This window comes from Polyergus mexicanus, unplaced genomic scaffold, assembly GCF_030449975.1.
Source record: "Polyergus mexicanus isolate NDT 795.1 unplaced genomic scaffold, iyPolMexi1.0 SCAF_19, whole genome shotgun sequence".
NCBI classification, from domain to species: domain Eukaryota; kingdom Metazoa; phylum Arthropoda; class Insecta; order Hymenoptera; family Formicidae; genus Polyergus; species Polyergus mexicanus.
This window is the reverse complement of record NW_027223339.1, coordinates 5658806-5680774: the sequence shown is the minus strand read 5'-3', so window position 1 is coordinate 5680774 and position 21969 is coordinate 5658806. Positions and strand designations below refer to the sequence as shown.

General features: G+C 34.9%; 1 protein-coding gene across 30 annotated transcripts in view; it reads left to right on the top strand.

Annotated features, from left to right (window-relative positions):
• LOC138941526 (CUGBP Elav-like family member 1) overlaps nucleotides 1-21969 on the top strand; it is a 495676-nt gene that overhangs the window by 286663 nt on the left and 187044 nt on the right. The window contains exons 1-2 of one of the 30 annotated variants that reach the window (XM_070311302.1): nucleotides 7850-8130; nucleotides 8822-8990. The exons of the other annotated variants lie outside the window; for them this stretch is intronic. Coding sequence (XP_070167403.1) covers nucleotides 8854-8990 — 137 coding nt within the window. The 5' untranslated portion in view covers nucleotides 7850-8130; nucleotides 8822-8853. Of the gene's footprint in view, nucleotides 1-7849; nucleotides 8131-8821; nucleotides 8991-21969 lie in introns of those variants that run through there. 30 annotated transcript variants of the gene reach the window in all.

The window sequence follows — 21969 nt, the reverse complement described above, 5'->3', positions numbered from 1 at the left end:
GATTTATCTCTGTTTCATCTTTCTCTACCTCTTGATTTCCTTTTTTTTTTTTCTAAATCATAAAGTTTCTTCAATTCTCTCGCGATGTGTAATTCTTCTTCGGTGAGCGGTTGAAAAATCGCGCAATGCTCGCCATTGTGTATCCTCGGCGAGACGAACTGTTTCGATGTCTATATAAGTTTTCGGTTTGCAACGCGTACATCGTTCCCACCCTCTATAATAAGATACACGGATGTAATTTAACTCGGGGGTCTTATAAGAAGACATAAATTTGAAAGTTTCTACGGCCCAGAAGCCATTTTCGTTCCACCCTACTAATTATGACATGAGATTTATACCATCGCGACTATTAAGACTTATCCGCACAAATAAGTATAACTTTACACGGAGAATAAATTATTTGATTTATCTCGTTCGGTTTTCCACGCGCATAAGATATTGCGATGTCTGCAAAATGTCGAGTTGCGATCAATAAATTTTACGTGATATTTTATTATTCGTGTTTTTTATTTATTACGCGGTTCATATGATTGGAGTATAAAAAGGGCGGATAGAATAATTTATCTTGAAAAATCAATTTTCTTGGAGAAAAATTTTTTTAACAAAAGAAAAAAATTTTAAGCTTTTCTATTCTATAATTCTTTGATTCTCTGGATGCAATATCTTTTCAGCTGTTTTTGAATTAATATAGACTCCGTTATAAAAAGATATGTTATTATATTTATATTCTTTTGTTAAAGAGATATAGTTAGGAAGAAAGATGTATCGTATTAAAACACAGATATATCAAATACAATTTAAGAAAGTCTGTAAAAATATAAAATAAATAATAAATCTGTAAAAATATATTGTAATAATGACATACGGTCATCGAAGCATTTCTAACAATACAATCTAACGGAAAATGAAGTATCGCCGTATTTTGCGGGACCGATCGATGTTATATTACGTGCTTTGGTGGCGCAGCAGCCGTCTTTAAATTAAACATTTGCGTGAGACGGGAAGTTTCCGCACCTCGGATAAAATCCTCCAAGAGATGAAAAAAAAATTGAAGCGCGCAACAGGAAAGAGTGCGACGATGAGAGGATTTCACTCGAGGAAGGGAATAAGCGAGCGAAAACATTTGAATAGAAGTGTCCTCTAGGGGTCATTTCTTCTCGTACTTTCCGGTCTCGACGAAGAGAGTGGCCCGATTCCCCCAACTGTCCGGGGGTAAATTAAGACGGAGGGGATTGAAACTTTAATTACGTGTACTTTGAATCTACCCGATCGACTACCTCCTCCGTCCATCTATCGATCGAGCGTTTATGGCGGCGATCCAAATCGAGCGAGTCTCTAACAGATAAGATCCGACAATCGAAGAAGCGCGCGAAATATAGCTGAAAGAGACTGTAGGCAGTGCGAAGTCGTTCGATTGGATTCAACGAAGAAAGAGCGAAGAAAGACGGGTAGAGGGGCAGGAAGGGGGATGGCGATAGTGTCCGGACGGGTTTGGAGTGGAATAGAAAGAACGGAGCCAGAATTATGCAGATTCCGGATATTCGATGTAGGTAGTCGGGTATTCTTCTCCGGGCCGGGGTCCTTTAGCCAATAGACATCTGGGATTTCCTGAATTGAATGTAAATTACCTTTTGCTCTGTTCGCGAAACGGATCTATCGTTAAGCTCCTGCAAATAAGGAGGTATCCACCGTTCTCCATCGCCCGCCCGCGCCTTTCTTTTTCCCCATCCCACTGTCTTTCCTTTTTTCACGGCAGTAAGAGCGCGAATTGCTCACCGGCAAAGTGAGGAAGGCAACGGCCGCGTCAACAACAGAGAGAAAGAGACGGCGGGAAAGACCTACTTGCGAGCAGGAAAAACGGAGGAAAATCCTCGACCTCCGTGCCAGCGGAGTTTCCTTCGTCGCGTCGAACGTGCCGACGACCTGCCGGCGGCGGGTAGATGGGCGGCGGGTGGCGTACATTAATTTTCCTACGTTGTGGCAGCGATAGAATCGAATTTGCGCGGCATTGTCCGGTAATCGGATTTATTTAATGCACGAAACGACGCGTGATTAAATGGTCGCGCGTGATACCTGTGGAGCCGCGGCTAATGACCCGACCGTGCCTAATTGCAAGCGCGACAAGATGCGAAAATATTTTCGTACGCTCGCACGCTATTGATGCGCAGTGATTACAAAATAAACAGCTCTTGATAGCCAGGAAGATAAAACAAAATATGATTTAAATAAAGCTACCTTGTTCCAATTCTTTTTTTTACAATTTAATTTTTTGTCGAATCTTAAATAATTATAATTTTCTTCAGAATTATAATTTGTGCAAATTAATAACGGAGACGTTGAATAAAAAAATGTTAAGAAATTGTCGCAAATTAAATTAAATATTGGCTATGGCACCACAAAATCGATGCAATCAAGATTGATTTCTAAAAGTCAAAAGTCGAAAAAATGTCTCTAAAATGTCTTATACCGTTTACCGTAACCGATCACTCGTGAGTAACGTATGCAAAATCGATGGATCATCGTCGTTGAGAGGAGCAGTCTCGCGCACGCCGCGCGTTCATGCACCGAGCAAATTAATTGGTCTACACCCGACCGCTACATATCACTCGCATTTACATAAGCGCGTTCGAGTCCCGCGCTCGCGTTTCCTGCGTCAATTTCGTTATTACTTGAGTACTCGGCACGGTTCGCTCAACCCCCGCAATTTCACACCACCACCACCCCTCGGATGAGGGCCGAGCCGCCCTATCGAAAAGACCGGACCCGGTTCAGACGGGCGTTAGTAATGTGTGCGAGCGCGATGAAATGCAAACAGGCGCAATATTATTCATTGTTCGTTGGCTTTACACGTACCGGGCTTTGCCGATGCTGAGCAGGGCTGAATGCCGCCAGGGACGGATCTATTTGCTCTACGACTCGAAAACGTCCACGTCGTAATTAATCCAATGCATTTTCCCGGGCGCATATATGCCTGATCCTTTTTTATTTCACGTTCGTACTTTGTGCGAAATATCCGTATAGTGTCCGTTCGTGTAAATATGGAGCGGTCCGCCGGTTCAATCACTCACGCTTTCACTTGTCAGTCCTACATATTTGCAACATTACAAAAGTGCATTGTGCATAGTTTCACAATGCTCCTTCGTCAGTTATATTGACAATCTCTCTCGTGTGTTATATAAGTAACAAAGTGTCTCACACGAGTTTCAACAAGCATTGAAATATTAATCTTTTATGGCATGTTTACAAATATATCTTAAAACATATTATTTCTTGTATTCTGAAATACTCTTTATCCGTAACATATTTGATTGTTAATATATGCATATATATAAAATTTAGAATTTCTATTTTATTAAAATTTTTATAACACAAAATATATGTGTATGTGTATATAAAAGCGTTTGTGTATAAAATTTATTAAAAAACGGTTAAAAATAAGTGCAAGATGAGAAATTAGATTATAACACGTCCGAACAAAATATTTGACACTAGTCTGATTTTAATAATAAATATATATATTAAGATAAAATTAATTATTATACCAAATACTGATTTCGGAAGCCTCGCGATTTATTTCCTGTTACATTTGTTTGTACAGATTCTGTTTCATTGTAATTATGCAACAATTTACCATAGTTGTGTAATAAGCTCGAGTTTGCGTATCGCCGCGTTCGAAATAATTAACCGCCGTCTGCTTTTATCGCAAGCTAGGAAAATTTATTGAAATCTACCCTGTCCCTTTGTTTCGCTTTTCGCTTGTTTTATAGACATTTCCTCACAATAATCGATAGGGTTCCTAGAAGCACTCGAATATTAAAACGGCTCGCCGATCGAATAATGCCGGCACTCAAGGCCTCGATACATTATTTCGAAGGGTAACAATTGAATTGCACTGTAATTATGTAACCGTCCACCGCAGTCCAATATACGATATAACGAGTTCGCGTGTCGCCGCGCCCGAAACGATTACTATTGCACAATTTCATTCATTATAATAAATCAGTGTCTGTGTATTCCAAGGGAATGCGCGGACGCGCGCGGCGCATAAGCGCGATAAATAATTAGCCGACGAATTTGCTGAAAATTTACAATCTGTCTAACTTAATGGCTCCCGGTGCAAGCAAAGAGCGAGTAAAAATACAACATAAATAAAAAAAATACACAATTATATTATGTGCATCTTTCGGGCGTCTTCTTCTTGCTGTATACTGTGTTTCATTTTTTGATAAGTATATATAATAGTGCATATATATAGATCACGTTATGCGCATGTGCAAGGAGTATAAGTATACGAGTAGTTTTTTTTTTATTACATTTTATGCTGTTATAAAACCGCGCATGTTGTATTTTTATAACGCTTAACGATGTACTAGGATTAATTTTTGGGGAGAAATAGTATTATGAGATGATGGCATTACATATCTATTACATAGTACATCATTTTTATTGCATCTTTCATTTTTGATATAATTAATTTATTATTGATATTTTTTTCTTTAAATAAATTATAGTTTTCGTTGGAATGAGAAAAGAAAATTCTATTGGCTAATACGCTAAACGAAGTCGACAAAACTCAATGTTAATAGATTTTCCTTTTCTAGCAAAACGATATCGTGTCTACGAAACTTTTCCTCGAGCCAATTTTACGTTCGCCCTTTGGCGACGTAGCTTCCTTTGTAACAAGTTGGCTCCCGACAAGCGCGACGATGGACAGGAAAATAGCCAACCGGACGAAAAAAATGGGAGAGTGAAAAAAGTGATAAAAGAAGGGAAATACTCGCTACGTAAGGCTGCAATTCTAAATTAGCTTTGCCAGGAGACCTTGTTGGACGACTCTGAAGGGTTTTCGCTAAATTTGCGTTACAAAAAAATTCCCTTCATTGAACGCAACGTCCTGTTTATTCTCAAACCAGTACATTTTTTTCTTATTTTCTTTTTCCTTTATTCTTAAATTACTTTTTCCATCTGGAATTTTTTTCTCTCTATGATCATCAATAAGAACGTAATCCGTCAATTAAAAAGAAAAACGCGGAATTAAAAATGTTAATACGTATTGATGTTTTTAATACTGCGCAAAAAAAATGCGAAGCTACAAATAATTTTTTTCAAATGTCCGTGTTAATCGATTTATCGACTCTATCGATGTAATTGCCAAAGCATACAATTTTAATGATAAAAGATATATTTCTCTATTATTTATATTATATATATATATATATATATATATATATATATATATATATATATATATTATTGCGTGAGTAATTTAATTAAGGAGATTCTCTGTCACGATCTATCCGTATGGAAAACCGAGTTTGAGAAGAGCATACACTCCAAATATGATATCTCGTTTTATATAATGAAAATATTCTGTTTTACACACACATATATATATATATGTACATATATATTTCACTTTCGAGCATCATCGAGAACCTTTTCCAAAGAAGAAGTTAAGAAATCAAGTGCGCCACGTAATACATAAAAATTGAAGCGATGCAAGGATGTTTATTATAAATATATACGACCCAGTTTATCTGAAAAACGAAACCGCGTGTCAGTAAAAAAAAAACCTGCATACTTTGGTCGCCCATTTCCGCCCTTTTGCTCTTTAATCCGCCAAGTTTATTTTCGCATCCTTCGAGTCAACTGCTCTTCTCTTTTTAAATGTTAAAGTACCGAACTACGGAAATTACTCATAGCAAGATGAAGAGAAACAAATTATGTAAATGGGACGTCGATATGTTTCAGCTATATTCGCGTAAATATTAATTATTTTGTCTAATCATATAATCGATAATTATTCTTCTTTTATGTTTCCTTGTAAAACATTTTTATATAAATAATTCTTATTCTGAGATTCATTCGTATTAATTCAGACATTTTAAAATATGATTAATTTAATATATATATGCTGTGGAAAAATGACGTGTACATTTTACGTAGATTATAATATAATGTTACCCTTTGCCTACTCTTGGTCTCAGCTTAAAAATTCTTGTGTTCTTTCTTCTTTATTTTATTTAAATTTCTTTGTGCTTTTTTTCAATGTGAAACGTAAGAGCGTGCTCGTTTCCGTTTAGATGCTATTTGAAATCGTAATGAAATCGTAATGAATACGTAATTATTTGTATCGATAAAATTTCCATCTTTATTTTTGTAACATCGTGAGATGTTACATTCGATGGTAGTAACAAAATGTACCAGAGATACAGAAAATCGTAATTTCGACGACACGACGTCGCATCGCGATATATATCTACACAGATTTAATCTATCAAAAATACTTTTTGACAAGACGGAATATGGTATTGGAGAGAGATATGTGTGCCTACAGGGCACGGCGTCAAGGTTATTCGGGATGAAATATGACGCACGACAGTGCCGAACCCGGCGGAGAGAGAGATTATGTGTCCACGTAGAGAAAAACTGACTCTTCTTCACCGGTAAATAAGATCCTGTCCCACATTCTGCCGCTTGCTCTTCAGTCCTTGAATCCAATCCCCGCGCCCTCTTCGGCTCGAACCCTCATGCCCCCCCTTAACCCCTCCGAGGATCGAGCCCGAGAGACGTCGCTTACTTCGCGAAGGTGGAAAATGCCTTTTTTTTTGTGCCTCTTAAGCTCGGGCTACGCTTTTCTCGCCTCGGTGCTCCGAATATCAGTTTACGCGCGAAACCTCGTCCAAGCTTCATCCTCTTCCAGCTTTCACCTTTGTAGTGGAATATGGCCACCCACTCGTACCGATCTTTTAGAGATTCTTTCACCATGTTCGAGCGCGCGATAGCGTATCCGATATCGTCCTCGATAAAAACTGCGAATATTTCAGTTCCATTTTTGCGCGCCCGTCAATAAATTACGCTCAAGTGAAGATGGTTACAATAGCTCGATTCTATAGGATAATTTGACATATTATGATACTTCGTTTCTGATATTAATTATATCTTCGAATTCTTTTAAATAATAGATAAATCTTTTTAGTGACATTAAATATTTTTAGATTTTTATTTCATTTATTCTTTTTGATAATTCGTTAATTTTAATCTTAATCATAGACACATATGAGGCACTTTTTGTAAATGTTATTTAAAAAAGAAAAACACTGTAAACTTTACGGATTGACAAATCGTATGCCATAAGATATACTTTTATATTAGTCTGATGGGGAATATGAAATATTATTTATTTAGTTACAATTTTGCAGTCAAAAATCCAAATATGTATTGTAATTCAATAAAAATTTTATATAATTTTATCTCCTTTTTTAAGGGAGACTATTCCGTAATCTCTATTTATCTTTCATAACTGTGTATAAAATCGCTTTTTTAAATAAAAATAAAAATATATTTATTATCGTCGAGAATAATTTTTATCAATAAATGCCGATTTATTGAGTAAAGGAATAATACGCTTTAAGCCTGTGATTCGCCAATTCTAATAAATTGAAAAATATTTATGAAAATGTTAAATCCCGTTGAATGCGAATTTATAATTTTCAAATATAATTGTAATATTTTTCAGTTACTACAAATTCTTATATTTCCATCTCATTGTCAGATACGAATTCTATTATATATTATAAATATGTTCAATGGTAAATTTGGCGTGGCACATACACATTATGAAAATAAATTTAAAGAAAGATAAAGATCCAAGTCTTTATTTTATTTCATATTTTACATTTAATTGTGTGAATTTTTCTATCATATTCTCTTTCTTTTTACTAATGAAAGAGAGACATATTAGAACACCCTATATAACGCCGGAAAGTTATTTACGACGATGAATTTCTATCGTGGCCTGGCCGAACGCGCTGTTTAGGACATTTTCGTTTATGTTTACGTACGCGATCTCTACATAGAACTAATCATAACAACATCGCGCTACGACCTTTAGTCTTTAGATATATCCAAACTGGTCGCAGTTGAACTCGGGTTGCGGGCCGGTGCGCAGACTTTTCGAACGACTCGTGCCTTGATCGTTGTCACGTCTGTTCTTTGTACATCTTCATCAATTCTCCAATAGTCGTTTGATAATCTCGAACTGCATTTTCAAAGTTTGAGTAACGTAGAGTGTTTGTGTATATATACGTGTGCTGGGCAATTCAGATCGCGTCACAATAGCGGATTTCGGTAAGTTAGCAAAAATGCGAATACCACGTTTAAGTTTTGTTCGGCTTATCGAGACATATAATAGATTTATTCGGTTTATCGTAGGATTTTTCTAAAGTGATTATAGCACGATTAATATAAATTCTTGATAGTAATATTATTAAATAGCTTTCTTTTCAAAAAACAGAGGAATATTTTTTTATAACACACAAAATGAATCAACATCTGTTTAAACAATTTTTATTTTCAGTTAGTTTAATAAATTTTTACAATATTTTATAATGATATGAAATGTTTACGATGTTGTTTATCTCTCATTCTTTTTGCATCTTGTTTTAGTCGATGTTAAAAGTATGTATAAGCAAAAAAGAATTTCGTGCTATATGATTGAGACATTTCAAGAAAACTAAGTTCTGTTATTAATGCAGTATATTTTTTTCTTCAATAATATCAATCGTATAAGAGTTTTTTTTTTTTTTGCGTCGACTCGCGATTTCACTCGATATAGCATCGTTTCGTTCGAGTTAATTAAACGTAACAGGACACTTTTCATCTTCGATGAGGTACGCCAGTTAATAAAATTTAAATTTCAAATCTCGTCGTCACGAATCGGGCCGAGGCGGTAAAACGAGCATCGAACGGCGGTTATCGGTGCCATTCGTGTCAAATGTTTGGCGATTTTTTTTTTTTTTTTTTATTATATTGATTACAGCGCACGTTGTGTAATTCGAGAAGAAACGATCAATGTTTGAGTCCTGCGTGCAGGTGCCGAACGCACCGCTGAATGCGATAAAGTCGGAGACTATGCTCGACTATAAGTTATTCACTAGTGGGACAATGCAGTTGGACCAGAATAACAATAGCAACATGCCGTCCGACTGGTAAGAGAAAAATCACTTATATTTTTATTAATTTTTGCGATAAAATTGTAACGACAATAGTAGCAGTACAATGGACAAATTAATAAAGAGAGAAAGAGGGAGGCAAAAATTGGCGCTTAGACTTTTATTTAGTTTGAATATTATGCCCAAATTTTAATTTGATCGGAACAATGATTAGTGATATATAATAAATGTGGTATATCATAGAATTAGCAAGAAAAAAAAATATTGCTTTGCTCACTTTCACGATTGAATATCATGTATGAATAAAAAAAAAAATATATATATATATATATAGATAAGAACCGTCGCATATATCTGCGTATCAAATTGTTATTTCATTCTACAATTTCAATCACAAAACAATAACAAAACCGTAAAATGTATAGATTGATAAGAATGAATGTTACTATCTCTTCTTCATATCTCTTGCGCATACGCACATTTATTCTTATTTTATTTCATTATGAATTTTATATTGGTTTAAAATATTACAACGAAAAAATATGCAAAACATAAAGTATTTGCATTTTAATTTTTGCTTCATTATAAAATTAGATTAGAATAGAATAGTAATATTAATGTACAGCGCTCCGATTTTTATTCAATTTAATTTCAATTCAAATTGCTTTTATTTGCCACTGAGAGTGATTAAGTGCAGCGGATTGTGCGGGCAATTTTCATCATCCCCGAAACGTGACTTGCTTAATCAAAATGTAGTCTTAACCGAATCCGATAATTGGAACGAACGATTGTTCCAGAACTATTAGCTTTGCGTGCAAAAAGACAATTGTTTACTTTCTTTTAGAAAAGGTGATACATCAGGTGATCATCCGACATAAAATAGTACTGTGGTAGAATTGTGTGTGTTTGTATGTTTTATTCTTAGCGTTCGCAAACATTATCTCTTGTATGTATAAGAGAAATATATTTCAAGTTAATATAGAAGTGTTAATATTTAAAAATTTATTCTTAATTAATTAAATAATAATGGAATAATAATTTAATATATAAATAATAAATAATAATTATTTTAATATTAGCAGTTATAAGATTAATATATATTTTAGTATTTGATGTCTAATTCTAGCATCTAATTCTCTGATAAAAATATATTTTCTCGTTCTTATAAAATATACATTTTATCATACATAAAGAAAATGTATATGTGTGTAGGTTATGTAGGATAAAGGATTTAATGCAAAAATTCATCAATAAACGAACGAGATAATTAATAATTAATAAGGTAAGCAGTCTCGTAAGTTTCCTGTTCTTACTGAATTCGTTTGAGAAAATCGATTATAAAGGGAACTTTCGCGCTCAGCTTTTTTTCCTCGCGCTCAGCGCTTTTTAATTGGTTGCCTACCCAGCATCGTGCCCCTTTAGCCAATTAGTACATTGCAAAAAATACCACGGTATCTTTCCATCGAGATCTTTTTTTAATGCAAATTTTTAATCGACGCTTCTTCCATTTGCATGAATGGTTTGAGTATTTACTAGTAACTTTCCATGGAAAAAAATGCATCTTGTTCGTATATACATTTTTTCATTTTTGTATTATTATTTCGTATTATAATTAAATGGAAATGATATTATATATGTTATTATATATATATAATATCCTTTTAAGTTTTAGATTAAAAATATTTTTATTTTCTTGTTTTATTTCTTGTTTAAAGTTCTTTTATTTTTATTTTACGATATTATCAAAACGGATCTCATTAAAACAATGCAAATTAAAGTAATAACAACTCAATTAACTATTTTATACAAATTTAATCAGTTGCTTAGTTTGTAATTCCTTAGCTATTTAATTCAGAACATAAAATTTATGTAACTTTTATTGCCAAATTTGCAAAAACAAAATTGATTTTGCCGATAAAGTATTAATCTTTCATTCTTTACATATTTTAGCTATTGTTATTCATATATAATATATATATATATATATATATATATATATATATTTAATTATTTAATAAACTTTATTAGAATGAAACGCTTATTATGTAGTTGTGATCAGTAAAATAGATCTTTTTTTTAAAGACAACGAGCAAAGAATATGGATGTAACATCGGTTGCCTCTAAATGTTCTATCTTTTCTTATACACCTTTAGTGAAGAAGTCATGAGCAAGAGTCGTTAAAGAGTTTCGCATCATCGAGTTTTGTTCGACATTTCCCTGTCTTTTTGTATTCCATCCTTGTTTCTCTCCTTCTCCGAAACTTGCTTGCATTAACAAAGTTACGTAGCAGACGGTTGTAACGCTAGGCTGTCAAGTCTGCAAGCATCTATCAGTTTGATTATTTTCCAGTTAACATCATGGTGTTGTTTAAAAGGTAACGAGAAAGAATGAAATGGGGCGGAATAAAATACAGAAAGAGCGAAAGAGAGAGAGAGAGAGAACAGTGGCAAAGAGTTACCATATTTTGCAAATACTTCAATAACTAAAATTTAAAAAAAAAATGTTTTTCTTCTTTTTAAATAAAAACTGTCAAAATTCGTAAAAGAATTTTATTATATAGATTGGATTTAAATTTCTTGATAAAATTTATCTTAAAGTGCAATGAAATTCATATAAAATTTCAATTTCAATTTTTACTCTTCATCAATGTCTACATTATTTGCTACCGTTTCTAAAAATTTCCCATTTTTTAAATAAATTTATTATTAAATTATCGTTAAAAAAATTTACTGAACAAAATTCGAAAATTAATCAAAGATTTTCATGTTATTAACTAAAAAAAAATTGGCATTTTAATATTTACGATGTATAGTCGATGTATAATCTATCGATGATCTATGTAATTTAGCCATCTTGTATTCGATAATTGTCCAATATCCGGGTACACGCGATAGCTATATCATTATATAATGTACATCGCAAGATTTTACTCTCCATTAATTAGCTCGAGAACGCCGACAACGCGCTTCCATTGAAGACGTAAAGCATCCGTGCATTTAATCGATTAATTATCAAGAACACATGAACGATTTTCGCATTCTTTCTCTCTCTTTCTTTCTCATGCCACGTTAACGAAGTTGTCGTCATCGCGATGAACTCGAGGGTAGACCCACAATATCAGTTTGGTTATCTCCTGTTTAACGCCATTGTGTCGCGGGTAAAGGGTGATAACGAATCAGCGCCTATACGCCGGCGAGGGTGTGAGAGTGGCAAAGTCGATGCAGGATCGTTCCGATGGCGGAGGGATCGGGGTGGAGAGGGGAAAAACGGGACAATAGTGCTTGGGGCACTGTGAAGATCCAGTAATTGAATTACACTCCGATAACCGCTTATCGCGAGCCCCTTCCCTCTCGCGAGCTTGGAGCGGCAAAATAACTTTCGCTTATTGCGCGGCTCGATCGTCCATCCGTTTCTAGCAGGGCTGCATCGAGGAAATTTGCAACGTTGCATTTCCCTTGGAAACATCAATGAGATAAAATCATAATTAAATTTCTATAACATTTTTTTATAGACATTAATATGAAATATGAAAGAATGATGCAAATTGTAAGCATTTTAAACTCGACATCGTGCAATTATTTTGCACATTCTGGAAAAATACAAGATGAGAAAGAGGAATAAATAATTAAATTTATTAATAAATCATATCACTATTGGAATAATTTAATTTTATTATACTTGAAACAAATAGATAAGAAATGTTAATGAATTTAATATAACCATATCCAAATTGCATGAGTCTATAATGCCAAATAAGCTTTTTAAGAAGTTAATAAATATTTCATAAATTTTATATAGCATCATATGTGACATTAATGTTATTATATTTAAGAACGAATTGTTAAAAACTTTCAATTTTTAAAATAAATTATATATCTTATATATAATAATTTTTCAAAGAACAGGAAAAGTACACGAGCCTCCCTACGATTTTTCTCCGCTTTTCCTTTTCGCTCTACCTTTTTCTTCATCTAGCCCATTCACTCGGCGGATGGCTCGCAAAATAATTAGTTCGCTTACGAATCCTTTCGGTATATTGGCAGACAGAGGGAGGAAATTAAATTCGTGCCCCTCGTATAATCCACGCTCGTGCCGAATCGACTCGTTCCTTTGATTCCTTTGATTCAACGGCTCTTCCGCGATTAATTATCGACGATAAACGCGCGGCCGCGTACTATAACCGTACGGTGTCTTTTGCAACGTACGATCGCGTCCTCGCGCACGGAATGTCTAATGAAGCTTTTTGCACCGCTATCCCTCATTGCGATGATGAAATCGTAGAAAGGAATTGCGAAATGGAATTATCAAAAGCTTGTGCTTCTACGTAATGAAAATCTACCATTGAGTCCGTGAGTGAATTTTCCGATAACGTACGTTTCGTATCTTTGTAATATATATCCTCAGTGATAATTTAAAATAATTTATCTAATATATGTTTTAAAAATTTTTGTAGTTGCCATAAAATATTTACTATAAAATTTGTATTACTCTGACAATATAAATCACGAATAACTATATACTTTTTATTAATATTATTAGAAAAATGTATATACATATATTTATTTTTTTTTCATTTAGAGGAAGAGAGAGAGAGAGAGAGAGAGAGAGAGAGAGACTGTTACTTAAAAATTCTCTATAATTTTCTAATTACAGAAATTTTTTATTTACCAAACATAAAGGACAGTGCTCGATAATACATCGCTTAAATTGTCGCCGAGTTTCATATTGTATAAGAATTTTTTTCAGTCAGCCAAGTTTTTTTTCAAAACATTAACTTTGTGACGAATTCACTCTAGGCGTACATTTGAGGTGATCGTAGAAGTGAGACGGGCTAGAGCAAAACAGCTGATTCGAGAATAATTTCCAGTTATTTCGAACGAGCATGCCGATATCCCTTAATTCGAGACAATTTTTTTCATTTTGTCCGATCCACGCGTAGCGTATCAATTACGGGATAATTACTACAACGGCATCACAGCGTACCTAACACTAATTGGATGCCCACACGCTGCAAAAATATTCAAGCAACCTCTGGAATTAATTCCGCATGCTCGTGTTACAGAACGCGTCGGAACAATTAATATCATGATAATGTAATGGGGAATAATAGGGAGGGATCATATGATCGTGCAACATATATCCTGCTTGCAGAAGCAACCGTGCAATAAGGAATTTATCGCAACACAAGTAGATTTTTAACTAACAATTACATGTTTAATTATTAAATTATATATTTTGAATAAAGAAGAGCCCCCTTTTAATAGACAATATACGTAATGTGTGTCGTTGTTAATTTTTAACGACAGCTTCTCTAATATGAAATTAACGTTTTCCTTTATAAATATTAAAGAGCTTAATTACAATGTTTAATATTGACAAAAATAATGTGATAAGTGCGAAACGTTTCTCAATCTAATTAAAAGAACCTAAGAAAATAATATAGGATATATTATTATATGATTTAGAATTAAAATCATATATTTAGAACTAAAAATATGTTACGTAATGAAAAAAATTTTTTAATTATTAAAAAATTTCTATATTTACATTTATTAGTCAAATCTACCGTTTTGATCTTTCTAGTATATTCAAAGACAATTTATACTATACATAAGAAAAAAAAATTGATATTTTAATAGTATAGTCTTAAGATTATTCGCATAATGACATCATAATTAAAGCCGTAATCAGTTTTGTGCACGAAAACGAGTCGTCGAATATGATCGCCAAACTTTCTTGTCGACGCGAATTAAGACATTCTAAGATGCTTTAATGGCCATCAAAGTTTATCGTGAGAAAGCGAACGACATCGTCATACCGAAATCTTGGGAGAACGACGACGAATTTTCTTAATTAGGGAAACGGAAACGCGGGGATGGTTGTCCCACAGCGGTTAGATGAAACGAAAACGGCTCAAAGAGAATTCCGTGTATAAGCTGTCTCTGTCTTGTGTCGGCTTCATCTCTTTGGGACATTCGTGAAACTGTGTTTCGCAGTGGGTCACCGCAGTTTATTATCAACTAAATGTAGTTATTCATAAAATTTCTGAGTCATCTTCCTCTCTCAAGGCTCCAGTATGACATCAGTGTAATATTAAAAATCAAAGATCTACATGCTTCTGTTAAAAAAAAAAAAGAAATCCTGCTACACAAAAAAATCTTTTTTATAAAAAGAGACTGTATAAAGTCATAAGAATAAGTTAACATAAATATACAAACATCTATAAATAGACATTAATAGCACAATTTTTTTTTATAAGTTTTCTCGAACTTATTATAACTCATTTTTCATTATACATTACGAAAGAACCCAATAATTAAGTTTATATGCTTAATAAATCTTATACAATATAATACTCATATCTATCTTTAAAGAGCGTAAGATCTCATTTATATCATAAATCATGAAAAATTGAAAAATTGTGATAAGTAAATTGACGTCGCGAATCCGTTCTGCATTCTGCTGACTGTTACAAAACAGATTTCGAATTGCGATTATAAAAATATCTTGTAATTAAAAGAGAGTTTGAACTTAAGTCAATTTAATTAATAAAGATTAGGAAATCTGTATCGGCGATTGACTGAACAGAGACAAATGGAATGTAACGCTCAATAGAAATTCTGTTTCAATTACGGATATCGTTAGACATATCGCGTCTATTACTTCTCAGTGATTATTGAATCTTTGATCAACATGTTTGTCGTACTCTTATTTTTTCAAGATACGAGTAAGAAAAATTATATTTTATCTCGGTTAATATTATCTATAATAATGCGTAAAATTGATAATGCTTGAATCTAGAATAACAGACATGACTAATTATTTGATACATATAACTAGATAAGGATGATAACATGTTTATTGATAATAAAAATGTTCTGTTAAGCAATCAATAAAGTCGGACTTTTGTATCAAAGTATGAAAAGATAAGATTACTTTTGATTAACTTCTTTTATTGTAAGAATAGAATTTTATTTAAATAATGTATCATTCATAATTGAACACTTTAATAATTCTATAAGTAACATCGATAAAACAATCTCACCCACTGAATATTTAATCATTTAAGATGTTTTCCTAGCTCTTGATCTTAAAAACCGCATTTTCGCTCATTAATATCTCAGTTTGCATTTTTGTTTCATCTTGAATCATCATTATCTCGTTTGTTTCTTCTTTCCCAAAAGACAAAAAAGCGTCTCGTTAAAGTATGTTAAATTGTGCTATTACAAATAATAGAATCCATGTTTATTCATCGGTGACTTCATCGAGCGAAGTAAACAACCGTTCGAACAAATATACCGCATAATGTTCTCTTTCTACCTGTTTCTTCGCTTACTTTCTTGTTCTTACTTTCTTCTTCCTATCTTTGTTTTTACTTCGCAATTAGTTCGCCGATGAAGCTCAATCGCGCTATCGGTCTCTCTCTTTGTGTATCCGTGCAATTAATGGAATCTTCAAGGCGGATCATTTGCAAGCTTCAATTGATTAGACGGAAGGGAGTAGAGAAACGATACTGAAGACGGAAAGGAATATCTCGTATTTTACGTCTCGTAAAAGCATCGAGATCGTGATGAAATTATCTTGCGAGGAAAATGTTTCCTTTATATGCTCGACATGGCGAGACACGTGAAACGAATTAGACGTATCCACGTGGCGTGGCGTCCGACGTGAGTCGGGGCTACAGACACGAGCCGAGTATCTCCTTTTCATTGAAGTGTTGTTTGCAAGAGAGCATATCACGTACGTACGTGTCCCTCCGACCGCTCTCATGGAGCTTTTCCTTGTTTTTCGGTGTCAGAGCGGCTGCCATTGCCGAGAACGGAGGTACATCGTGTCGGGGTGTATATGAGAGGGTTGAGAAGGACTATGTGGTGCCAGCGCGTAAGGGTAGCTTTATGTATAGGCATAAACGTAGATATAGCGTGTAATTGTACATATGTACGTTACGAGAGAAAGTTTAGGTGAAAATATAATGTGTAGGTAGGTATGATATAGAGGAACGTTATATGACACGCGGAAATAACGCTACAGATGTATAAATGTGCTGATACGTTGGGGGGATGGGCATACAAGTATTGGTGGAAAAGTTATTCTCTCTGCAGATGCGTAGCATCTGAAAATTCCAAGTGGGCCGGTCTGACGTGAGGATGTTACTATAGACGTTAATAGGTGTGTAAAGTATATAATATATATATATATATGTACCGTATACGCGCGACAATAACTTTAGATACATACATGAGACGATACATACGTAAGTTTGGATGCGTGCGAACAAGATACAATACATGCGGATGCTCGAGACGAGGATGGACGCGTCTGGCAAAGTAGAGGTCGAAAGACTTTTGTATGCAGCTCTCGTATCAGTGGACGCTACACGTGACTGGCCTAACTGCTCGAAGGTTTGAAACGTGTGCGATCATCCACGTCGTGTTCCCGTCCGTCGTTGGAACGGCAAAATCGATAAGCGTTCCCGATTTTTGATGTTTCGGCGCGAGCCCGCGGGTCAATGCTCTTCGTGATTCGTCTGGAAAATTAGTCTTCTCGTGATATCCGTACGAACTTACTCCATCAACTTTCGCTCAAATTCGTCCGGATAATACTTTCATCGACGTTTTTAAACTCGTAACTAGATGATCAAATTTCTCGCGTGTCGGGATACATAGCTATATAATGATAGCTCCGATCATGTTATATTAGAATGATTGCAAGGGCAAAGTAATTAAGCGATGCAAAATGTAGAGAATATTAAACAATAGTATTTTATTTAATATTCATATTACAACGAATCTGAAATCTCTTATTTTTTAATCATTTACAATTGATTTTCTGCCACTTTTTAATAACTTATAATTTAGGATTACATATATATATATATATATATATATATAAAGGATTACATTAATTTATTCACGATTGGATATTCTGTTATTTCCTTTTCCAGATTAAATCGTAACGATTTTATTTCAACGATAAATTAAGCCCGGGTAAATTAACCCGAATGTAGGAAAAAAGACAGAGAGAGAGAGAGAGAGAAATAAATGACCGAAATATACATTCGCAAATGGTAAAAGAATCGCGGCGTTTTACCGTATCGCGTATAACGGTCCACCGTATTTTTCTTCATTAACGCAAGGCGCCTCTGTAAACTGAAAACAATTATGCAAATTCGACCCTTTCACTTCTCATGCCTCCAACCTACATTCACCCTCATCACCGATGAGACGTAGATTTAGAACGGTAGAGAATGTGCTCGTATCGCGAGCGCGGCAGGGTTGCACGACGATGCAAAAAGGGGGTATCGCGTGACAGGTAGAAAAAAAAATGACCGTGCCACTCAAAAGGGAGAGCCCGCCTGTCATTTTCACCGGGGCGTCGTGCAACGACCGTGAAACGGCGAAAATTTTCGAAATTCGACCTCGCGCCGATTATCCCTCGCCCTTCTCATCGCGCTGTGACGCGCTTTCAGAATCTCCCTCGGGGGAAAAAGAGAGAGAGAGAGGAAAAGGGAGAGAGAGGGGGGAACGCGGTACCATGGTCGTTCTCGGTTAATTTCCTGCAGTTAATGAAAGAACATACGCATCCCGTCCGCCGAAAGACGCAGCCGTAATCGAACACCCTTTGCCGGAATCAAGTAACTTTGACGATATCGAAGAGGAAGTGTCGCACGCTACTTACCTTCGGGCAATTTTTCTTAATTATAAAAGACGCGCACGCAGAATTTCAATGATTCTTCCACGCTCAATCGGTGTGTATTCGATAAATTTAATCGTTAATTTGCATTAGGAGCACGTCCAGATCTGTAAATTAACGAATCGCGTTGCGCGAAAATAATTTCAACATAATTAGTTATCTGATTTTTTTTTATGAAAGAATTATAATAATTGCGCGAGAGAAAGAGATTTTAAAAAGTGAGACTAAAAAGCGATGACTTTTTGGATACAAAAAGCTGTTATTATTTATGCACTGATCGAAAAATAGATAAAACGAAATCTTTCATCGTTCTATCACGTTCGCGTAAATTCTGTATTATGTTTTCAGTTCCTCGGAAATGTAAAGCTTCTGTATTATGTTACCCGGAATAAGGGATTGGAGGTATTTGAGGAAAATTATAAACTGTACATATGTACGCGCGACTGTCACCAAGTTTTCGATGGAATTTAGGAATAGTTAAGGGTTGAGAACGTCGAACCCTCCAATATCGAGGTACATAGCTGCGAACGATACGAATCTCGATGTAACGGGCGTTTCCGCGCTGACGAGCCAAAATAAACTCCAAAATTATACGCTGTTATGAATCCTAAATAAAATTACTTTTGGCCGAAAGTTCATAACTAATTATAGATTTCATAGCAACATAACAAGTTACATTAAAAATATCGACAGATTTGAACTAGAAACAAAAAGTTAACGTTTTATTGTCGTTATTCGTTTGCTACTTTTCGTTTATTAAATCAAATGTAGAATTAAAAAAAGAGAAATAATGTTTTTATCTCCAAAAAATTCAAAGCAAGAAGACAAAATTAACACGCTAAAAGTGCATGTCATTTATTAATTAATTATCTTGTTATCTAAATGAAATAAAAATAGAAAGATAGAGAAAGATTATTATTGCTGATTTTGATGAATTTCTCTCGCGATTTGTTGCCGCGATAGAATTATCAGCAGAGGCGCATTTAACGATAATTGTGTTTGTCCAAGTTTATTTACATAAAGATAATTTTAAACATTTTTAATAGTTTATGGCTTAAAATGAGAATATTTGATTGCAATTATAAGATCAGTTTATTTTTATTTTCAGAAGCGGATTTGGGGATTTATTCCTCTTTTTACATATATATGAGAGACAATCAGATGGGGATGGAACATATAGTTGTGGGAAAAAAAAAAAAAAAAAAAAAAAAAAAAAAAAAAAAAAACACACTTATTAATTTATTTAAACTATTTAATTTTGTTATGATAATGGCCAAAGGTTGTTGAAACTAAAAATGAAATTTAAAAACAAAATTGTCCATGTCTGCTATAAAGAAGTCGATCAAATATATCATTATGATGGATCGCTCGCTCACAATCGACCATTGCCGACCTCTCTTACAATATACTTGAGACTTCGTTGTCTATCTATAGTTTTCAATTACTTATGTCTGCATCGCGGAATAGCATTCACGGTTCTTCGTCGGCTCGTCTATTGTCTACCCGTCGCGCAAATGCAAGTGCTAGTTCTCGCCCGTAAACGAGAAATATACGTTCGCAGGCACATACGTTGCGCGCATACTCTTACAGTTAAGAAATTGCGAGAGCTGCGAGTGCATCCGCACGGCTCTTTCGTGATTCAAAGGAAAAAAATAGCTGGGCGAGCAAGAATGGTGACTCGCGAGAGAAAAAAGGGAGAAAAATAAGGGATCGGGGACGCGCGACCTCTCGACGGTGAGAAAAATTTGTGAAATGCAGGCGTCAGCCAGTCCTTTTGTGCGACGCGCTCTCGCGTCCATCCATTTTCGTGGAATTGACGAAAGCCCGTCGTCGTCGTCGTCGTCGTCGTCGTCGTCGTCGTCGTCGTCATTCTCGCTTCTCTTCGACGACAAATGAACGGTCTTCTTTGCTACACGGAACTCCTTTATTAATGGTTCGAGCGCGCGGATGCGAACGGTGGCATTTTCAATGATCGGTCGATCGATTAATCGGAATTCGATACCGCACGTGCATACGATCAAATTCGTACGATGCGCGGTATTTGCATCTGCATTCATTTTGACTTACAACGTTAACGACCCACTTTCAAATTCATCAACTTTATCGAGGCGAAAATGTGCGGATCAAGCATGCAAATTTCATGTCCATTCAAGCGAATGGGAAATATCAATTGTAGCTAATAATATTTTCGACTTTGAAACGCGATGTAATATTTATTAATGCTGGCGAAAGTAGCATCAATGTTGATTGCGCAATGGATTAATCGATCTTCGATAATGCGGTATTTTCTGCTTAGCTTTGGGCAAATAATGCATGAAGTATCTTACGATATATAGATACATAAATGTAATGTCAAATATTGGATTGCTTACATCATTCGCACACACATACAGTATCATATATATTCGAGAAAGCTTTGGTTGTTAATAGTTTAGAGTCATAAATATAGAGTTGCCTTTTAAACCATTACGTATCGTGAGATAAAAATATTTTCATCCCTCACCCACATGTACGAATAATGTGTATTCATAACGCGTAAAAAAAATGCACTAATTAATATTTTCTCCACTTTTGAAATATATTTCGCAGTATTTTCACGGCACACAAAAATATTCTGCTTGTAAAGTACTTAAACGAGACCTTTTCCTTCGCAAGGGCCGGGCCGTTTCGTCGTGCCGTTGATGAGCCCTCGCGGTTATTAAATTCATTTCTCGGCTTGATTAACGCGAATTCCGGCGAAAAAACGGTTAAAATATCGGGAGGTTATATAAAAATGGAGCTCTCGCGCGCGCGAGTTGCACTTAATCCTCTTACCCTGTCGGGCAGTTACGACGAGGTTGGCGAGCATAGCAGCTAGCCCTATATTACGGACTTACGCCGTTAAATTGATGGCCGTGGTAGCCGACCACCATAACCGGCGGTCGAAAACTCGTGTGTGTTCGAAATTTACATTGAACAAGACGTAGGGGAAGGACCTTTGGTGTTTTTCGAGGGTACCCAAGTAGTTGGCGCGCAGCTTGCGGCCAACGATAGCGCGATTTTTTATTTATTATTTATTAATTTAAACTCTTTTTTTGCACCTTACGCGCCAAATATCGGCGAGGTGCGTTTCTCTACAAATGTTTCTTATGAATTCATACGCGAGCGCGCTGTTAATTAACACATATGATCAATTAACATACATGGATCTGTTATATTGCATACGTAATGCTGACCAAGTTAATTATCTCTTAGGTTTTTTTTTTTTTTTTAATTGTTATAATAGTTTATGTAAAATTTCTATTATTCTTTACATTCCAAAATTTTAATATATGTAAATAGT